Source organism: Pristiophorus japonicus, chromosome 9 (genome assembly GCF_044704955.1).
Source record: "Pristiophorus japonicus isolate sPriJap1 chromosome 9, sPriJap1.hap1, whole genome shotgun sequence".
NCBI lineage: Eukaryota > Metazoa > Chordata > Chondrichthyes > Pristiophoridae > Pristiophorus > Pristiophorus japonicus.
In genome coordinates, this window is record NC_091985.1 from 217,868,908 (window position 1) to 217,889,101 (window position 20,194).

Sequence of the window (20,194 nt, forward strand, 5' to 3'; positions counted from 1 at the left end):
AGGGCTGTGACATCCCCCGCCTGGCGCGCGGTGAGGCGGTTGAACGGTTTTCAAATCAGGAGCCACGTGACTCCCGAGCTGCCCTGAGTTCCTTCAACACAGTGGGCAGGGCTCCTTGGCGCTGCCGGCTCCTATTGGTGGGAGTGGCTGGCAATCTGCTGCGTGCAGCCAATAGACTGTCGGGACTATGCACCGAACGCGCTCTGTGGCGGCAGTGCGCATTCTCGGTACCGCCCTCCCCACCCTCAGTCCCCGGATGCCGCGCAGTTTGCTGCAACCAACGGTTGGATAATGTGAGGAACCGGGGGCCGCAGGGAACCGGACTGATGGTGGGCGGCTGGGGCCGGGGCAGAGCGGGCGCGGTGAGTCTGTGAGGGAAAACACCGGACTGAACACACAGCCCTGCAGCTCAGTGTTTGGGGACATGCGGGAGATAGACTGAAACTTCCAGTGAGATCAGACAGTGTGTAACCCGGGGGCCCAGTGAGATCAGACAGTGTGTAACCTGGGGGCCCAGTGAGATCAGACACTGTGTAACCCGGGGGCCCAGTGAGATCAGACAGTGTGTAACCCGGGGGCCCGGTGAGATCAGACAGTGTGTAACCCGGGGGCCCAGTGAGATCAGACAGTGTGTAACCTGGGGGCCCAGTGAGATCAGACAGTGTGTAACCCGGGGGCCCGGTGAGATCAGACAGTGTGTAACCCGGGGGCCCAGTGAGATCAGACAGTGTGTAACCCGGGGGCCCAGTGAGATCAGACAGTGTGTAACCCGGGGGCCCAGTGAGATCAGACAGTGTGTAACCCGGGGGCCCAGTGAGATCAGACAGTGTGTAACCCGGGGGCCCGGTGAGATCAGACAGTGTGTAACCCGGGGAGAATTCTGGTGATTTTCTGTAAGTCCAAATGGGCGGGACAGGAATCTTGAGGAAAAGGATAAAATCAAACAGAAATACTGGACATAGACTTTTCTGAAACATTGGAAAAACACTTTACACTACATTCCACTTCACAACATTAATATTCTTCTAATTTTCTGCCCTGCCATAATTAGATCTCCCGGTGAATGGCGGAGTGATTGAGAAAGTTCCACAGCTGGAAGGAAACAGGGATTGTGGACTGAGGAACAACAGCAGGTGAACCAGCACAGGATTGTGAGAGCACCAACCAGGGAGCCCTTTCCGATTGAAAGCGCTTCAATAGATCGACTGGGGAGAAAGGTAAGAGAAAGTGCCATTTACTGTCCTGTAGACAGTACACACAGGTTACAAGGTAAGACAGGAAATGAGACTGGGAGAGTCTGACCACCGAGCACAATTATCCAGCATGAGGCCGTGCAATGGGATGTGAAGTGAGATCACTTTCTGTCTCTGAACACAGTCACAGTGAATCTTGTGTGTGTTTTAGAGTAAAGGGTTTTGATCTAAGAGGTGACTCCAGTTTGAGGCAGAGCCCAGCAGATGGACCCGTCTCTGTACATTCGGTGGGGCTGAACTTACACCGACACCATCAGATCTCAATGTTCAAATATTTCCCATCTGGTGAGAAAGCCAATGGAAAGATTGAACCGGAAGCACGTCGTCAATTCACTGATCATGATGCACAGACCAATCTGAAATACCAGCACGGCCTATCACTGACAGAATCAATTATTCATTCATGAACATTTAGAATTATAAGAAAATATATTGATAACTACTAATATTGAAGCATTTCCGATTAATCGATCACTAGAGATATGTAGTTTTCTAATATACTGAAACAGAGATACGGAGAGTTGCAATTTATTTATTGGCGTCGTACTTGACCCCAAGATGAGCTTCTGAACCCATATTCCCTCAATCACCGAGTACGCTTACTTCCAGCTCCATAACATCGCCGGTCTCTGCCCCTTCCTCATCCATGCCTCTGTTACCACGACATTGGACTATTCCAATGCTCTCCTGATCGGCATCACACCACGCACTCTCCGTAAACTTAATCTTATCAAAAACACTCCTGCCCGTATCCTTACTCAGGAACACAAGAAATAGCAGACGTAGGCCATACGACCCCTCCCATCTACTCTGCCATATAGTAAGATCTATATTCAATAGAGAATTTCAAAGATTCACAACTCTAAGTGAAGAAATATCTTCTCATCTCAGTCTTAAATAGGCGATCTCATCCTAATACTAGGATCGATCCCTAGTTCAAGACTATTCAGCCCTTGTGAATTCTTCTAAGAATTCTATGTTTCAATGATATCACATTCCATTCTTCTAAACTCCAGAGAATATAGGCCTATTCTACTCAATCTGTCCTCAGCCCTCTCATCCAAATTGTATCAATTTCCCTTCACCCATCACCCCTGAGCTCGCTGAACTACATTGGCTCCTGCTCCATCAGTGCCTCAATTTCAAAATTCTTATCCTTGTTTTGACATCCGACCAGGACCTTGTCCCTCCCTATTGCTGTAACCTCCTCCAACCCTTCAACCCTACAACCCTCAGAGATCTTTCCATTCCTCCAATTCTGGCCTCTTGAGCAGCCCCAATTTTCATCCCTCCAATATTGGTGGCCATACCTTCAGCTGCTGAGGCCATAAGCTCTGGAATTCCCTCCCTAAACCTCTCTATAATATTCCTTTAATATCTACCCTTTTGAACAAGCTTTTAGTCACTTGTGCTAATATTTCCTTACGTGACTGGATGTCAAATTTTGTTTGATAATGGTCCTGTGAATTGCCTTGGGACATTTTTCTACTTTTAAGGTACGATATTAATGCAATTTGTTGCTGATAACTGAAGATATTTCGAATTGTAATGACTCTCACTAGGGTACAGTTTCCTCTGGCACCGACTCTCACTGGGGTACAGTTTCGTCTGGCACCGACTCACTGGGGTACAGTTCCTCTGACACAGATTTACTGTGTATCTAATTCGTGCTGTCCCTGCCCTGGGACAGTTTAAAGGGAGCTTTAACCTGAAACTGATCAGGAGCTGCGGGTGGAAAGTTTTCAGTGCAGTGATAGATCGTACTGCTGCTGAATTTTAGTTGATAAGCTGCCCAGTGCACTTGGGGTGGACACTGAAGTTCGTCCAGTGGCAGTGTAGAGGGAACTTTACTCTGTATCCAACCCATACTCCACCTAGTCTCTGGGAATTTAATGTGAATTTGAAAGCAACTGCGAGAAATTTATTCTGCAGTTTGGGGTGTCTAGGACGAGGGGACATAACCTTAAAATCAGAGCCAGGCCATTCAAGAGAGATGTTAGGAAACATTTCTTCACTCAATGGATGGTTGAAGTGTGGAACTTCCCACAATAAGCAATCGATGTTCGCCCATTGAATAACTTTAGGCCGGTTGTGATTTCTGCCCAATGACCCGTTGCTTGTTCCCTTGGATTGGATCTTTATTTATTCCCTTTGGTTTGTTTTCAGTTTCATTCTGGACCCAGCACTCAAAGCACTTTGTCTGATCTGCCCCTGGGAATGAGCAGACTCCTCCCTCATCTCCCACACTGCACCGTCTCCTTCTCTTTCCCCCTTGGTTGTGTTCCACATTCTGGGCCCTGGCCCTTCCCCGGGGATTCTCAGTATGAACAGCGGGATGTGTGTTGAGACAGGATGTCCCAGCTCTCCACCTTTAAATGGCCCTGCTTTATGACATCACTGCAGTGCTTTATGACATCACTGCAGTGCCTAGTGACTAACCTCACTGACCCCAGCTCATTATGGGCTGGCAGTGTCTGATGGGACAGTGTAGAGGGAGAAAGACTTGGATTTATTTGGTGCATTTCACGACCACCGGACCTCTCAAAGTGCTTTACAGCCAATGAAGTACTTTTGGATTGTAGTCACTGTTGTAATAAGGGAGATTTACTCTGCATCTGACCCATGCTGTACTTGCCCTGGGAGTGTTTGATGGGATAATGTCGATGGAGTTTTACTCTGTATCTGACCTGTGCTTTACCTGTCCTGCAAGTATTTGATGGCTCAGTGCAGAGGGGACTTTACTTTGTATCTAACCCATGCTGTACCTGCCCTGGGTGTGTTTGATGGGACGGTGTAGAGGGAGCTTTACGCTGTATCTAACCCATGCTGTACCTTCCCTGCGAGTGTTTGTTGGGATAGTGTAGAGGAAGATTTCCTCTTTATCTATCCCGTGCTGTACTTGCCCCTGGGACTGTTTGATGGGACAATGGATAGGGAGCTTTACTCTGTATCTAACCTATGCTGTACCTGCCCTGGGAGTGTTTGTTGGGTCAGTGTAGATGGAGCTTTACTCTGTATCTAACCAGTACCGTACCTGCCCTGGGAGTTTTTGACGGGACAATGTAAAGGGAGCTTTACGCGGTATCTAACCCATGTTGTACCTGTTTAGGCAGAGTTTGACGGGACAGTTTAGAGGGAGATTTACACTGTATCTAACCCTTGCTCTACCTGCCCTGAGAGTGTTTGATGGAACAGTTTGGAGGGAGCTTTTCTCTGTAACTAACCCGTGCTGTACCTGCTCTGGGAGTGTTTGATGGGATAATGTAGACGGAGATTTACTGTGTATCTAAACTGCTAACCTCGCAAGTTGTGATGAGGACTCTAATAATCTACAAAGGGATATAGATAGGCTCAGTGAGTGGCCAATACTTTGGCAGATGGAGTATAATGTGGGAAAATGTGAGCTTATTCACTTTGGTAGGAGAAATAAAAAAGCAAATTATTATTTAAATGGGGAGAGAATACAAAATGCCGTGTACAGCGGGATCTGGGGATCCTTGTACATGAAACACAAGAATTTAGCATGCAGTTACAGCAATTAATTAGGAAGGCAAATGGAATGGTGGCCTTTATTGCAAGGGGGATGGAATATAAAATTAGGTAAGTCCTGCTGCAAATGTACATGGCATTGGTAAGACCACACCTGGAGTACTACGTACAGTTTTGGTCTCCTTATTTCAGGAAGGATATACTTGCACTGGAGGCAGTTCAGAGAAGGTTCACGAGGTTCATTGCTGAGCTGAAGGGGTTGTCATAATGAGAAAGATTGAGCAGGTTGGGCCTGTACGCATTGGAGTTTAGAAGACTTAGAGGTGATCTTATTGAAACGTATAAGATTCTGAGGGGGCTTGACAGGGTAGATACAGAGAGGATGTTTCCCCACGTGGGGGAATCTAACACTGGGGGGCATAGTTTCAGAATAAGTGCTCGCTCATTTAAAAGGGAAATCAGGAGCAATTTCTTGTCTGAGGGACGTGAATCTTTGGAATTCGCTACCTCAGAGAGCTGTGGGGGCTGGGTCATTGAATGTATTTAAGGTGGGGATAGACAGATTTTTGAACGATAAGGGAGTCAAGGGTTATGGGGAGTGGGCGGGGAAGTGGAGTTGAGGCCTGGATCTGATCAGCCATGATCTTATTGAATGGCGGAGCAGGCTCGAGGGGTCAAATGGTCTACTCTGCTCCTATTTCTTATGTTCCATACCTGCCCTTGGAGTGTTTGATGGGACAGTGTAGAGGGAGATTTGCTCTGTACTTAATACTTGCTGTACCTGCCCTTGGAGTCTCTAATGAGACAGTGTAGTTGGAGGTTTACTCTGTATCTAACCCATGCTGCACCTGCCCTGGGAGCGATTCGTTAGACAGTACATAAGAAATAGGAACAGGAGTAGGCCATACGGCCCCTCGAGCCTGCTCCGCCATTCAATAAGATTATGGCTGATCTGATCATGGACTCAGCTCCACTTCCCCGCCTACTCCCCATAACCCCTTATCCTCTTATCGTTTAAGAAACTGTTAATTTCTGTCTTAAATTTATTCACTGTCCCAGCTTCCACAGCTCTCTGAGGCAGCGAATTCCACAGATTTACAACCCTCAGAGAACAAATTTCTCCTAATCTCCTTTTTAAATGGGCGGCCCCTTATTCTAAGATCATGACCTCTAGTTCTAGTCTCCCCCATCAGTGGAAACATCCTCTCTGCATCCACCTTGTCGAGCCCCCTCAAAGTCTTATACGTTTCGATAAGATCGCCTCTCATTCTTCTGAACTCCAATGAGTAGAGGCCCAACCTACTCAACCTTTCGTCATAAGTCAACCCTCCCTCATCCCCGGAATCAACCTTCTCTGAACTGCCTCCAAAGCAAGTATATCCTTTCGTAAATATGGAAACCAAAACTGCACACAGTATTCCAGTTGTGGCCTCACCAATACCTTGTATAGCTGTAGCAAGACTTACCTGCTTTTATACTCCATCCCCTTTGCAATAAAGGCCAAGATACCATTGGCCTTCCTGATCACTTGCTGTACCTGCATACTACCCTTTTGTGTTTAATGCACAAGTATCCCCAGGTCCCGCTGTACTGCGGCACTTGGCAATCTTTCTCTATTTAAATAATAACTTGCTCTTTGATTTTTTTTCTGCCAAAGTGCATGACCTCACACTTTCCAACATTATACTCCATCTGCCAAATTTTTGCCCACTCACTTTGCCTGTCTATATCCTTCTCAGATTTTTTTGTGTCCTCCTCACACGTTGCTTTTCCTCCCATCTTTGTATCGTCAGCAAACTTGGCTACATTACACTTGATCCCTTCCTCCAAGTCGTTAATATAAATTGTAAATAGTTGGGGTCACAGCACTGATCCCTGCGGCACCCCACTAGTTACTGGTTGCCAACCAGAGAATGAACAATTTATCCTGACTCTGTTCTGTTAGTTAGCCAATCCTCTATCCATGCTAATATATTACCCCCAACACCGTGAACTTTTATCTTGACACTTTTACGTGACACCTTGTCAAATGCCTTCTGGAAGTCCAAATACACCACATCCACTGGTTCCCCTTTATCCACCCTGTTCCTTACATCCTCAAAGAACTCCAGCAAATTTGTCACACATGACTTCCCCTTCATAAATCCATGCTGATTCTGCCTGACCAATTTTGCTCATCCAAATGAACTGCTACTGCTTCTTTAATAATGGACTCCAAAATTTTCCCAACCACAGATGTTAGGCTAACTGGTCTATAGTTTCCTGCTTTTTGTCTGCTTCCTTTTTCAAATAGGGGTGTTACATTTGCAGTTTTTCAATCTGCTGGGACCTCCCCAGAATCCAGGGAATTTTGATAAATTACAACCAATGCATCCACAATCCCTGCCGCTACTTCTCTTAAGACCCACAGATGCAAGCCTTCAGGTCCAGGGAATTTATCTGCCTTTAGTCCCATTATCTTACTGATTACCACCTTCTTAGTGATTGTGATTGTGTTAAGTTCCTCCCCCCATATAGCCCCTTGACTATCTACTGTTGGAATATTGTTAGTGTCCTCTATCGTAAAGACTGATAGAAAATATCTGTTCAGAGTTTCTGCCATCTCCATGTTCCCCATTACTAATTCCCCGGTCTCGTCCTCTAAGGCACCAACATTTACTTTAGCCACTCTTTTCCTTTTTATATTCCAATAGAGACTGTTTTTATAGTTTGTGCTAGTTTACTTTCATGGTCTATCTTCCCTTTCTTAATCATTTTTTTAGTCATTCTTTGCTGACTTTTAAAAGCTTCCCAATCTTCTGTCCTCCCACTAGTTTCAGTTACTTTGTATGCCCTTGTTTTTAATTGAATATCATCCTTTATTTCTTTAGTTAGCCACGGATGGCTATCTTCTTTTACACTTGCTATTGAGGGAGTGCAGCGAAGGTTCACCAGACTGATTACCGGGATGGTAGGACGAAAGACATATGACAAAAGACTGTATCGACTAGGCTTATATTCACTGGAATTTAGAAGAATGAGAGGGGATCTCATTGAAGCAAATACAATTCTGACGATTGGATAGGTTAGATGCAGGAAGAATGTTCCCGATGTTGGAGAAGTCCAGAACCAGGGGTCACAGTCTTCAGGATAAGGGGTAAGCCATTTAGGACCGAGATGAGGCGAAACTTCTTCACTCAGAGAGTTGTTAACCTGTGGAATTCCCGACCGCAAAGAGTTGTTGATTCCAGTTCATTGGATATGTTCAAGAGGGAGTTAGATATGGCCCTTACGGCTAAAGGGATCAAGGGGTATGGAGAGAAAGCAGGAAAGGGGTACTGAGGGAATGATCAGCCATGATCTTATTGAATGGTAGTGCAGGCTCGAAGGGCCGAATGGTCTACTCCAGCACCTATTTTCTATGTTTCTGTGTCACTTATCAGCCCCAGCCTGAATGTTGTCCAGGTCTTGCTGTAAGCGGGCATGGACTGCTCCATTATCTGAGGAGTTGCGAATGAAACTGAATACTGTGCAGTCATCAGCGAACATCCCTAGTTCTGCTTTCATAGCTTTGCAGTCGCCTTTATTTAGAATCAGGACACTGGTTTGAGATCTGACTTTCTCACTCTCCAACTGAATTTGAAATTCAACCATGTTATGTTCACTTTTTCCCAGAGGATCCTTTACTATGAGATCATTTATTAATCTTGTCTCATTACACAATACCAGATCTAAGATAGCCTGCTCCCTGGTTGGTTCTGCAACGTACTGTTCAAGGAGACCATCCCAGATACAGGGCCCAAGTTTCCACACGATAAAAAACGGGCGCCCCTCCGAGCTGGGCGCCCGTTTTTCGCGCCTAAAACGGCGCCTAAAAAAAAAAATTGCGATTCTGGAGCGCTTTGCAGCTCCTTGTCTGTTTGGCGTGGCGCCCAGGGGGGCGGAGCCTATACTCGCGCCGATTTTGTAAGTGGGAGGGGGCGGGTACTATTTAAATTAGTTCTTTTCCTGCCAGCAACGCTGCTCATGCGCGTTGGAGCGTTCGCGCACGCGCAGTGTGAAAAAAACATTGGCACTCGGCCATTTTTGTAGTTCTTTGTAGCTGTTTAATTTTTGAACATTTTTTTAATAAAAGCACATTGCCATCAGCACTTGCAGCCTTTTCACTGTCTTCCCCCCCCCCCCCCCCGGCGGGAAAGAACGGGTGCCTCCTCTCTTCCCCCCCCCCCCCCCCACTTGCGGGAAGAACGGGCGCCCCCCCCCCCCCCCCCCGGAACAGGCGCCTCCTCCCTCCCCCCCCCCCCCCCCCGAAGAACGGGCGCCTCCTCCTCCCCCCCCCCCCCCCCGCCACGGGAAGAACGGGCGCCTCAGGCTGACTGCAGCATTCTCCAGAAGCACTTTCACATAGGTAGGAAGATGGTTTATTTAATCTTTTCTTTGCTTATTGCTTATAAATGTTTATTCAGGTTGGATTTATTTGTAGAAGTATAAATAAGGATTTATTGTAGAATTTAATGACTTCGCTTCCTCCCCCCCCACCTCGTTCTAGACGCCTAATTTGTAACCTGCGCCTGATTTTTTTAATGTGTAGAACAGGTTTTTTCAGTTCTACAAAAATCTTCACTTGCTCCATTCTAACTTAGTTTGGAGTACGTTTTCACTGTGGAAACTTTGAAATCAGGCGTCAGTGGCCGGACACGCCCCCTTTTGCAGAAAAAATTCTGTTCCAAAGTAGAACTGTTCTACCTGACTAGAACTGCAGAAAAAAAAATGTGGAGAATTGCGATTTCTAAGATAGTCCGTTCTCCACCAGTTGCTCCTAAAAGAAACTTGGGCCAATACTCTTATAAACTCTTCCTCAAGTCTACCTTGGCCAATTTGATTTGTCTAATCAATATGAAGCTTAAAATCGCCAGTGATTATTGCCGTACCTTTCTTACAAGCCTCCATTGTTTCTTGATTTATACTCCATCCAACAGTGTAGCTACTGTTAGGGAGCCTATAGACTACGCCCACCAGTGACTTCTTACCCTTATTATTTATTATCTATACCCAAATTGATTCTACATCTTGATCTTCTGAACCCAAATAATTTCTCACCACTGCACTGATCCCATCGTTTATTAACAGAACTACCCCACCTTTTCCTTTCTGTCTTATCCTTCTGAATTGTTAAATACCCCTGAATATTTAGTTCCCAGCCTTGGTCACCTTGCAACCTCGTCTCTGTAATGGCTATCAGATCATACCTATTTGTATCTATTTGTGCCGTCAACTCATCTATCTTGTTACGAATGCTGCGTGCATTCAGATAAAGAACTTTTAATTTTGACTTTTTACCATTTTCCCCTGCTTTGACCCTACTTTCTGTTACACTCTTATTTTTATACATTGTCTTTTCCTGTCACAGTCTGATTCTCATTTCCCACAGTGCTACCCTGCTCTATTGCCTTCTCCTTGCTCTTTGACTTTTTAAATTTCCTCTCACCTGAACCCTCCCCCCCCCCCCCCATCCACCGCTCCCCCCCCGACCTATTTAGTTTAAAGCCCTCTTTACAGCCCTAGTTATTCGCTTCGCCAGGACATTAGCACCAGCCTGGTTCAAGTGAAGCCCATCCCAACGGAACAGCTCCCTCTTGCCCCGGTACTGGTGCCAGTGCCCCATGAATCGAAACTCATTTTTCCCACACCAGTCTTTGAGCCACGTGTTCATCTCTCTGATCTTATTTACCCTATGCACATTTGCACGTGGCTCAGGTAGTAATCCAGAGATTATTGCCTTCATGGTTCTGCTTTTTAATTTAGCCCCTAGCTACTCAAATTCCCTCAGCAGAACCTCTTTCTTTGTTCTACCTATGTCATTAGTACCTACGTGGCCCACGACAACTGGATCTTCCCCCTCCCACTCCAAGTTCCTCTCCAGCCCAGAGGCGATGTCCTGAACCTTGGCACGTCGCAGGCATCACAGCCTTCGGGACTCACGCTCTCGGCTGCAGAGAACAGTATATATCTCCGAAACTATACTCTTTCCTATCACTACAACATTTCTTTTTACTCCCCCCACTTGAATGTCCTCCTGTACCACGGCGCTGTGGTCAGTTTGCTCATCCTCCCTGCAGTCCCTGCCCTCGTCCAAGCAGGGAGCACGAATCTCGTACCTGTTGGACAATTGCAAGAGCTGAAGCTCCTCCATCGCTACCTCCAGGGTCCCCACAGCTGCCTCGCTCATAGTCACACCCTCCTGTCCCTAACCATGGACCAAATTTGAATTAATTAATCTAAGGGGTGTGACTGCCTCCTGGAACACAGCGTCCAGGTAACTCTCCCCCTCCCTGATGTGTCGCAGTGTCTGCAGCTCGGACTCCAGCTCATCAACGCGGAGCTGAAGTTCCTCGAGAAACCAACATTTACTGCAGATGTGGTCGCCGTGGACCTCAATGGGGTCAACCAGCTCCCACCTGCAGCAGCAGTAACACAGTCAGATTCGGGTGAATTTATAATGGGGAACAAAGAAATGGCAGACCAATTGAACAAGTACTTTGGTTCTGTCTTCACAAAGGAAGACACAAATAACCTTCCGGATGTACTAGGGGTCCGAAGGTCTAGTGAGAAGGAGGAACTGAAGGATATCCTTATTAGGTGGGAAATTGTGATCGGGAAATTGATGGGATTGAAGGCCGATAAATCCCCCGGGCCTGATAGTCTGCATCCCAGAGTATTTAAGGAAGTGGCCCTAGAAATAGTGGATGCATTTGTGATCATTTTCCAGCAGTCTATCGACTCTGGATCAGTTCCTATGGACTGGAGGGTAGCTAATGTAACACCACTTTTTTAAAAAAGGAGGGAGAGAGAAAACAGGTAATTATAGACCGGTTAGCCTGACATCAGTAGTGGGGAAAATGTTGGAATCAATCATTAAGGATGAAATAGCAGCACATTTGGAAAGCAGTGATAGGATTGGTCCAAGTCAGCATGGATTTATGAAAGGGAAATCATGTTTGACAAATCTTCTGGAATTTTTTGAGGATGTAACTCGTAGAGTGGACAGGGGAGAACCAGTGGATGTGGTGTATTTGGACTTTCAAAAGGCTTTTGACAAGGTCCCACACAAGAGATTGGTGTGAAAAATCAAAGCACAGGGTAATGTACTGACGTGGATAGAGAACTGGTTGGCAGACAGGAAGCAGAGAGTCGGGATTAACTGGTCCTTTTCAGAATGGCAGGCAGTGACTAGTGGAGTGCCGCAGGGCTCAGTGCTGGGACCCCAGCTCTTTACAATATATATTAATGATTTGGATGATGGAATTGAGTGTAATATCTCCAAGTTTGCAGATGGCGGTGTGAGCTGTGAAGAGGATGCTAAGAGGCTGCAGGGTGATTTGGACAGGTTAGGCGAGTGGGCAAATACATGGCAGATGCAATATAATGTGGATAAATGTGAGGTTATCCACTTTGGGGGTAAAAACACGAAGGCAGAATATTATCTGAATGGCGGAAGATTAGGAAAAGGGGAGGTGCAGCGAGACCTGGGTGTCATGATTCATCAGTCATTGAAGGTTGGCATGCAGGTACAGCAGGCGGTGAAGAAGGCAAATGGTGGCCTTCCGAGCTAGGGGATTTGAGTATAGGAGCAGGGAAGTCTTACTGCAGTTGTACAGGTCTTTGGTGAGGCCCCACCTGGAATATTGTGTTCAGTTTTGGTCTCCTAATCTGAGGAAGGACATTCTTGCTATTGAGGGAGTGCAGCGAAGGTTCACCAGACTGATTCCTGGGATGGCAGGACTGACACATGAGGAGAGACTGGATCGACTGGGCCTGTATTCACTGGAGTTTAGAAGAATGAGAGGGGATCTCTTAGAAACATATAAAATTCTGACGGGACTGGACAGGTTAGATGCAGGAAGAATGTTCCCGATGTTGGTGAAGTCCAGAACCAGGGGTCACAGTCTTAAGGATAAGGGGTAAGCCATTTAGGACTGAGATGAGGAGGAATTTCTTCACTCAGAATTGTTAACCTATGGAATTTCTTACCGCAGAGAGTTGTTGATGTCAGTTCATTGGATATATTCAAGAGGGAGTTAGATATGGCCCTTGCATCTAAAGGGATCAAGGGGTATGGAGAGAAAGCAGGAACGGGGTACTGAAGGAATGATCAGCCATGATCTTATTGAATGGTGGTGCAGGCTCGAAGGGCCGATTGGCCTACTCCTGCACCTATTTTCTATGTTTATACATCGCTTGCCCTGACATCTCTAATGTATTGAATTAATTTTTCACATTTTGAAAGTTTAGATTTTTAATCCCAGCTCTTAATTGAAACCAATGCCCAAGAAAAGAGAGAAACCTTGCCGGCGACGCCCACATCCCGTGAATGAATTTTTTTGAAACAGTTCTAAACTTGGCCAGGATAGAATGTGAATGTTTGAGGAGAGGGGTCATTAGCGTTACCTAGCTACTTACAGCCAGGGCAGCTTGTAACCATAGTTCCTGAACAGAATTGTGCCATGTGTGATCTGTGTCAAATGTTAATGCTTGCGTAGCACTTACTCTGAGCTAAAGCACTGTTTGGCTCTCTTCCCCCCCCCCCCCCCCCCCCCACCCTGCCAGTTGGAAGTAAGGCTTTGAATGTGCCCAATTGAGCAATGCCAGGTAAGAGATTTAAGGTTTGTCACTGTGTCGACCTAAGGGTCCTTGATGACCCAGTCAGTGCCATACTGACATATTTGTCTTTACTATTAACCTTTGATGGAACTGGAGAGATGTCGACTGTGACTCCAACAGTTTTGGCAACAGACTGTTTAGAGGAGCCGATCCCAAAAACTGCCCCAAAGTTAATACAGCCCCTTTGATCTGCTGGAGTATTTTCCCATGAATTGTTCTCATGTTGATTACCAAAGCAATTGGTGACATAGCCTGACAAGTCTTTGAACGGTGGGGGGGGGGGGGGGCAATTTTATCCTGAGCCGCCCTACCCCCGCAGGGAACTGCCGGGATGGACGGATGGGGGGCCAGCGCTGACTTTACAGCCCGGAGTCAGTATCGGGAGTGGGGTAATACTGGCGTCCCATCCCATCCTATGGTGATTCCTGCCCGGCGAGTTTGGTAAAAGTGATACCCCCCACTCCCGGGTCTCTGTGTGGCAGCCTCTTCAGGGGTTTTAATTTCTCCAGCCTCCCTGCGCACGGTTTCAGCGGGTCCCCCAAGTCAGGGGGTCCCCCGTTACTGGCTGATGCTTGGCAGTGCTTACGGTCTTGTATGCATTGTCGCCATCGGGTTAATCAAGATCTGGTCAGTTACAAGCAATCTGTAAAGATACAATGGGTTTTCCTGAATTTGTTAAGGCCCCTAGTTAATACGCAGTGAGGTTGTTACCATTCATCTGGACTTGGTTGGCTGTGAGGACGAGTGTACCCACTGTAGCCGAACTCCCTCCTCCTGCTCCAGGCCAAGCAATGGAAGATACGTTCAGGAAAGGGGTACTGAGGGAATGATCAGCCATGATCTTATTGAATGGCGGTGCAGGCTCGAAGGGCCATATGGCCTACTCCTGCACCTATTTTCTATGTTTCTATGTTTCTATAACACAATCACTTCCCTGCTTTCCTGTGACATCACATTTTGAATCTTTTTACTTCTTATCCTCCCAGGTCACGTGGTGCTGTTTCGGCTGTCTGCTCGGCTGACTCACGCCCTTTGTAGGCTTGCCGCTGCTCCCGCTCTCGTGCCCTTTCCGAAGGAATGGGCGCAAGTAGGTTTTTCCCCTCGCGTTGCTTCTCTCACCACCTGCTGCAGGCCCAGTCTGGCAGCTATGTCCTTCAGGACTTTGCCAGATCGATTAGTAGTGGTGCTACCGAGCCAGTCTTGATGGACATTGAAGTCCCCCACACAAAGTACATTCTGTGCACCTTGCTACTCTCAGTGCTTCTTCCAAGTGGTGTTCAACATGGAGGAGTACTGATTCATCAGCTGAAGGAGGGCGGTAGGTGGTAATCAGCAGGAGGTTTCCTTGCCCATGCTTGTCCTGAAGCCAGGAGACTTCATGGGGTCTGGAGTCAGTGTTGAGAACTCCCAGGGCCACACCCTCCCAAATGTATACTACTGTATCGCCACCAGTGGGACAGGACATACCCAGGGATGGTGATGGAGGAGTCTGGGACATTGGCTGAAAGGTATGATTCTGTGAGTATGACTATGTCAGGCTGTTGCTTGACTAGTCTGGGCCATCTCTTCGAATTTTGGCACCAGTCCCCAGATGTTGGTGAGAAAGACTGGGCTGGGTGTGCCGTTGTCGGGTCCGTAGCCGGTGCGGAGGTCGATGCCAGGTGGTACGTCCGGTTTTATTCTTATTATTGTTTTTCGTAGCGGTGGATCAATTGATGAATCAATATGATCTTATTGAATGGCGGAGCAGGCTCGAGGGGCCAAATGGCCTACTCCTGCTTCTAATTCTTATGTGCTTATTCCCTAGCCCAGATCCTGTCTCTATATTAAGAGCAATGGTCCCAACACTGACCCTGGGGACACTACTGTTTCCATCCCTCCAGTCTGAAGAACATCCATTTACCACTACTCTCTGTTTTCTGCCCTTTACCCAACTTCCTCTCCACGCGGCCCCACTCCCTTTAATACTGTGAGCCTTAATTTGATCAACAAGCCTCCTGTCCGGCACCTTATCAAACACCTTTTGACAATCCATCTGCACAACATCCATTGCATTTCCTTTCTCACTGCATTGTGTTATTTCCTGCAATAATCCCTGCTGTCTGTCCTGACTTAATCATTTCACTACAAATGTTGCAACGTTTACTTCTGTAGTTAGAATCCCCCGCGGAGGGGTAAAGTGCTCTATCAATGACACCAGGAGCCCAGACACGGGACCAGGCTGTGCTCTGAGCAGGCGCAGTGCCAGTGGTGGAGGTGGTCTGAGGCGGAAGAGACATTCCGCGAGTCAGTAGGAGCTTGTGAGCTCAGCGGAGGAATTGGATCCCTGGGTGGGCTGGGCAGCTTCATAAACACCTGCTGTAGGCCTCAGGCCCCGAATATGAGCCCGCAGGCTCCATGTTTGACCTGCGATGATAGACCCGACCGCTCGGGGTAACTAGCTGAATTCTTGGACAGGATCAGGGCGCCTGCGCGGCCATCTTGGTACAGGAGCAGAGGGTGGGTGGGGTTTAGGGTTTCAGTGACCAGGAGAGAAAATAATTTCCTTGTTTCTTCTCAGTCTGCGCACTAGGGATGTAGAACTGAACCCAACCAGAGAAGAGGGAGTGAGAAAATTGCAGATGGAGGAAAGAAATGATGGAGGTGGTGCGATGAGTTTGGATTTCAGCACAGGGTGGAGGGAGAGTGTGTGGGATGGGAATTTACAGCTTTGGGGAACAAGAGAGGAAAGAATGTTCCATAGAAACTGGGATTGTCTGTCCTCAGTGCTGACTTTTGTAAACTCCTTTTACAGGATATTAGAAAAGGAGGATTTACAGACGGGAAACTCGAACCAATCACAGTCACTCGATTCACCTGTATATCATCAGCCTTTGAATGTGGAAGGAGAAACGGTTGTCTGTTCTGTCTATGAGAAAAGATATTAAACATTAGTGTGACTGGTAAAGCACCGAGACACACACACCCGAGTGAGAGTGTTCCAGTGCAGTGACTGTGGAAAGAGCTTTAACCAGTTACATAGCCTGAAAAAACATCGCACCATTCACAGCGGGGAGAAACCGTACACATATTGTGTATGTGGACGAAGTTTCAATTGATCATCCAACCTGGAGAGACACAAGGACACCCGCACCATGGAGAAACCATGGGAATGTGGAGACTGTGGGAAGGCATTCAATTGCCCCTCTGCGCTGGAAACTCATCGACGGCATCACAACGGAGAGAGGCCATTCACCTGCCCCGTGTGTGGGAAGGGATTCACTCAGTCATCCAACCTGCTGGTACACAAGCGAATTCACACTGGGGAGAGGCCATTCACCTGCTCCATGTGTGAGAAGGGATTCACTCGTTCATCCGACCTCACTGAACACCAGCGTGTTCACACTGGGGAGAGGCCGTTTACCTGTCCCGTGTGTGGGAAAGGATTCACTCGATCATTTGACCTGTTGACACACCAACACGTTCACACTGGGGAGAGGCCATTCATCTGCTCTGAATGTGGGAAGGGTTTCACTCGATCATCCCACCTGCTGACACACCAACGCATTCATACTGGGGAGAGGCCGTTCATCTGCTCTGAGTGTGGGAAGGCTTTCAATCGATCGTCTTACCTGCTAGCACACCAGCGAGTTCACACTGGGGAGAGGCTATTCACCTGCTCCGAGTGTGAGAAGCATTTCACTCGATCATCCAACCTGCTGAGACACCAGCGAGTTCACACTGGGGAGAGGCCATTCACCTGCTCTGAGTGTGGGAAGGGATTCACTCCGTCATCCAACCTGCTGACACACCAGCGAGTTCACAAGTGACTGCAGGGGTTGGACTCTGCTGTTATTGTTGCCGTTAATCACATCCAGGACTGAAACATGTTGCCGCTGGTGGAATTAATCCCTATATCTGGGCTGGAGTTTAATTTTCTGGATATCATTGAATCATAGAATGGTCACAGCACAGTAGGAGGCCTTTTGGACCATCGAACCCATGCCGGCTCTCTGCAAGAGCACTTCAGCTAGTCATAAGAACATAAGAAATAGGAGCAGGAGTAGGCCACACCACCCCTCGAGTCTGCTCCACCGTTCAATAAGATCATGGCTGGTCTGATCGTGGACACTGCTCCACTTCCCTGCCCACTCTCCATAACGCTTTATCGTTTAAGAAACTGTCTATTTCTGTCTTAAATTTATTCAATGTCCCAGCTTCCACATCTCTCTGAGGCAGCGAAGTCCACAGATTTACAACCCTCTGAGAGAAGAAATTTCTCCTCATCTCTGTTTTAAATGGGCGGCCTCTAGTTCTAGTCTCCCGCATCAGTGGAAACATCCTCTCTGCATCCACCTTGTCAAGCCCCCTCATATATGTTTTGATAAGATCACGTCTCATTCTTCTGAATTCCAATGAGTAGAGACCCAACCTACTCAACCTTTCCTCATAAGTCAACCCCCTCATCTCCGGAATCAACCTAGTGAAACTTCTCTGAACTGCCTCCAAAGTACCCACAGGTCCTGCTGTACTGCAGCACTTTGCAATCTTTCTCCATTTAAATAATAACTTGCTCTTTGATTTTTTTCTACCAAAGTGCATGACCTCAGACTTTCCAACATTACACTCCATCTGCCAAATTTTTGCCCACTCACTTAGCCTGTCTATTCCTTTTGCTAATTTTTTGTGTCCTCCTCACACATTGCTTTTCCTCTCATCTTTGTATCATCAGCAAACTTGGCTACATTACACTCAGTCCCTTCTTCCAAGTCGTTAATATACATTGTAAATAGTCCCACTCCCTGCCCTTTCCCCGTGGCCCTGCAAATGTTTTATTTCATGTACTTATCAATTCCCTTTTTGAAAGCCACGATTGAATCTGCTTCCACCACCCTTTTAGGCCGTGCATTCCAGATCCTAACCACTCGCTGCTTAAAGAAAAGTTTTTTCTCATGTCGCCTTTGGTTCTTCTGCCAATCACCTTGAATCTGTGTCCTCTGGTTCTGAACTCTTCCGCCAATGGGAATATTTTCTCTCTACTCTGTCCAGACCCCTCATGATTTTAGAGCACCTCTATCAAATCTCCTTTCAACCTTCTCTGTTCTAAGAAGAACAACCCCAACTTCACCAGTCTATCCATGTAACTGAAGTCCCTCATCCCTGGAATCATTCTTGTAAATCTTTTCTGCACCCTCTGTCAAACAACTGTCAAATAAATCAGCTTTGTTTCCTACATACAGTGAGTCGATTCCTTGATTTCTCCAAGAGGAGGCTAATTGATGTCCTGTTACCGACTGTCCCATTTTTGAGCCTTTTCACGGCTTCTGTTTTAGTGATGTTCGTTGAGGGATAAATGTTAGCCAGGACACCGGAGATCTCTCTTTTCTTCGAAATAATGTCATGGAATCTTTAACGCCGACTTGAGAGGTCAGATGGTTCTGATTCTTTTTTTTTATTCGTTCACGGGATGTGGGCGTCGCTGGTAAGGCCAGCATTTATTGTCCATCCATAATTGCCCTTGAGAAGATGGGGGGGGGGAGCCATCTTCTTGAACTGCTGCAGTGCGTGTGGTGAAGGTACTCCCACAGTACTGTTAGGGAGGGAGTTCCAGGATTTTGACCCAGCGATAATGAAGGAATGGCGATATGCTTTCAAATCAGGATGGTGTGTGACTTGGAAGGAAACGTGGAAATGGTGGTGTTCCCATGCGCCTGCTGCCCTTGTCCTTCTAGTTGGTAGAGGTCGTGGGTTTGTGAGGTACTGCCGAAGAAGCCTTGGCGAGTTGATGCAGTGTATCTTGTACATGGTAAACACTGCAGCCACGGTACATCGATGATGGAGGGAGTGGATGTTTAAGGTGGTGGATGGGTGCCAATAAAGCGGGCTGCTTTGTCATGGATGGTGTCAAGCTTCTTGAGTGTTGTCGCAGTTGCATTCATCCAAGCAAGTGGAGAGTATTCCATCACACTCCTGACTTGTGCCTTGTAGATGGTGGAAAGGCTCTGGGGAGTCAGGAGGTGAGACACTCGCCATAGAATACCCAGCCTCTGACTTGCTCTTGTTGCCACAGTATTTATGTGGCTGTTCCAGTTAAGTTTCTGGTCAATGGTAACCCCAAGGATGTTGATGGTAGGGGATTCGGCTATGGTAATGCCATTGAATGTTATGGGGTGGTGGTTAGACTCTTGCTTGTTGGAGATAGTCATTACCTGGCACTTGTGTCGTGACTGTTACTTGCCACTTATCAGCCCAAGCCTGAATGTTGTCCAGGTCTTGCTGTACGCAGGCATGGACTGCTCCATTATCTGAGGAGTTGCGAATGGAACTGAACACTGTGCAGTCATCAGCGAACATTCCCACTTCTGACCTTATAATGGAAGGAAGGTCATTGATGAAGCAACTGAAGATGGTTGGGCCTAGGACACTGCCCTGAGGAACTCCTGCAACGATGTCCTGGGGCTGTGATGATTGACCTCCAACTACCACAACTATCTTCCTTTGTGCTAGGTATGACTCCAGCCAGTGTAGAGTTTTCCCCCAGATTCCCATTGACTTCAGTTTTACTACAGCTCCTTGATGCCGCACTCGGTCAAATGCTGCCCTGATGTCGAGGGCAGTCACTCTCACTTTGCCTCTGGAATTCAGCTCTTTTGACCATGTTTGGACCAAGGCTGTGATGAGGTCTGGAGCCGAGTGGTCCTGGCGGAACCCAAATTGGGTATCGGTGAGCAAGTTATTGGTGAATAAGTGCCGCTTGATACCACTGTTGGTGACAACTTCCATCACTTTGCTAATGATTGAGAATAGACTGATGGGGCGGTAATTGACCAGAT

The 20,194-nt window shown here is 47.2% G+C and overlaps 1 protein-coding gene across 1 annotated transcript; it reads left to right on the plus strand.

The window, feature by feature from the left end:
- Positions 1-237: 237 nt before the first annotated feature.
- Positions 238-20,189, plus strand: LOC139273699 (zinc finger protein 551-like). Its single transcript, XM_070890723.1, has 3 exons — positions 238-362; positions 1,052-1,217; positions 16,177-20,189. The coding sequence occupies exon 3, from the start codon at positions 16,517-16,519 to the stop codon at positions 17,189-17,191; it is 675 nt and encodes a 224-aa protein (XP_070746824.1). The 5' UTR covers positions 238-362; positions 1,052-1,217; positions 16,177-16,516; the 3' UTR covers positions 17,192-20,189.
- Positions 20,190-20,194: the final 5 nt, after the last annotated feature.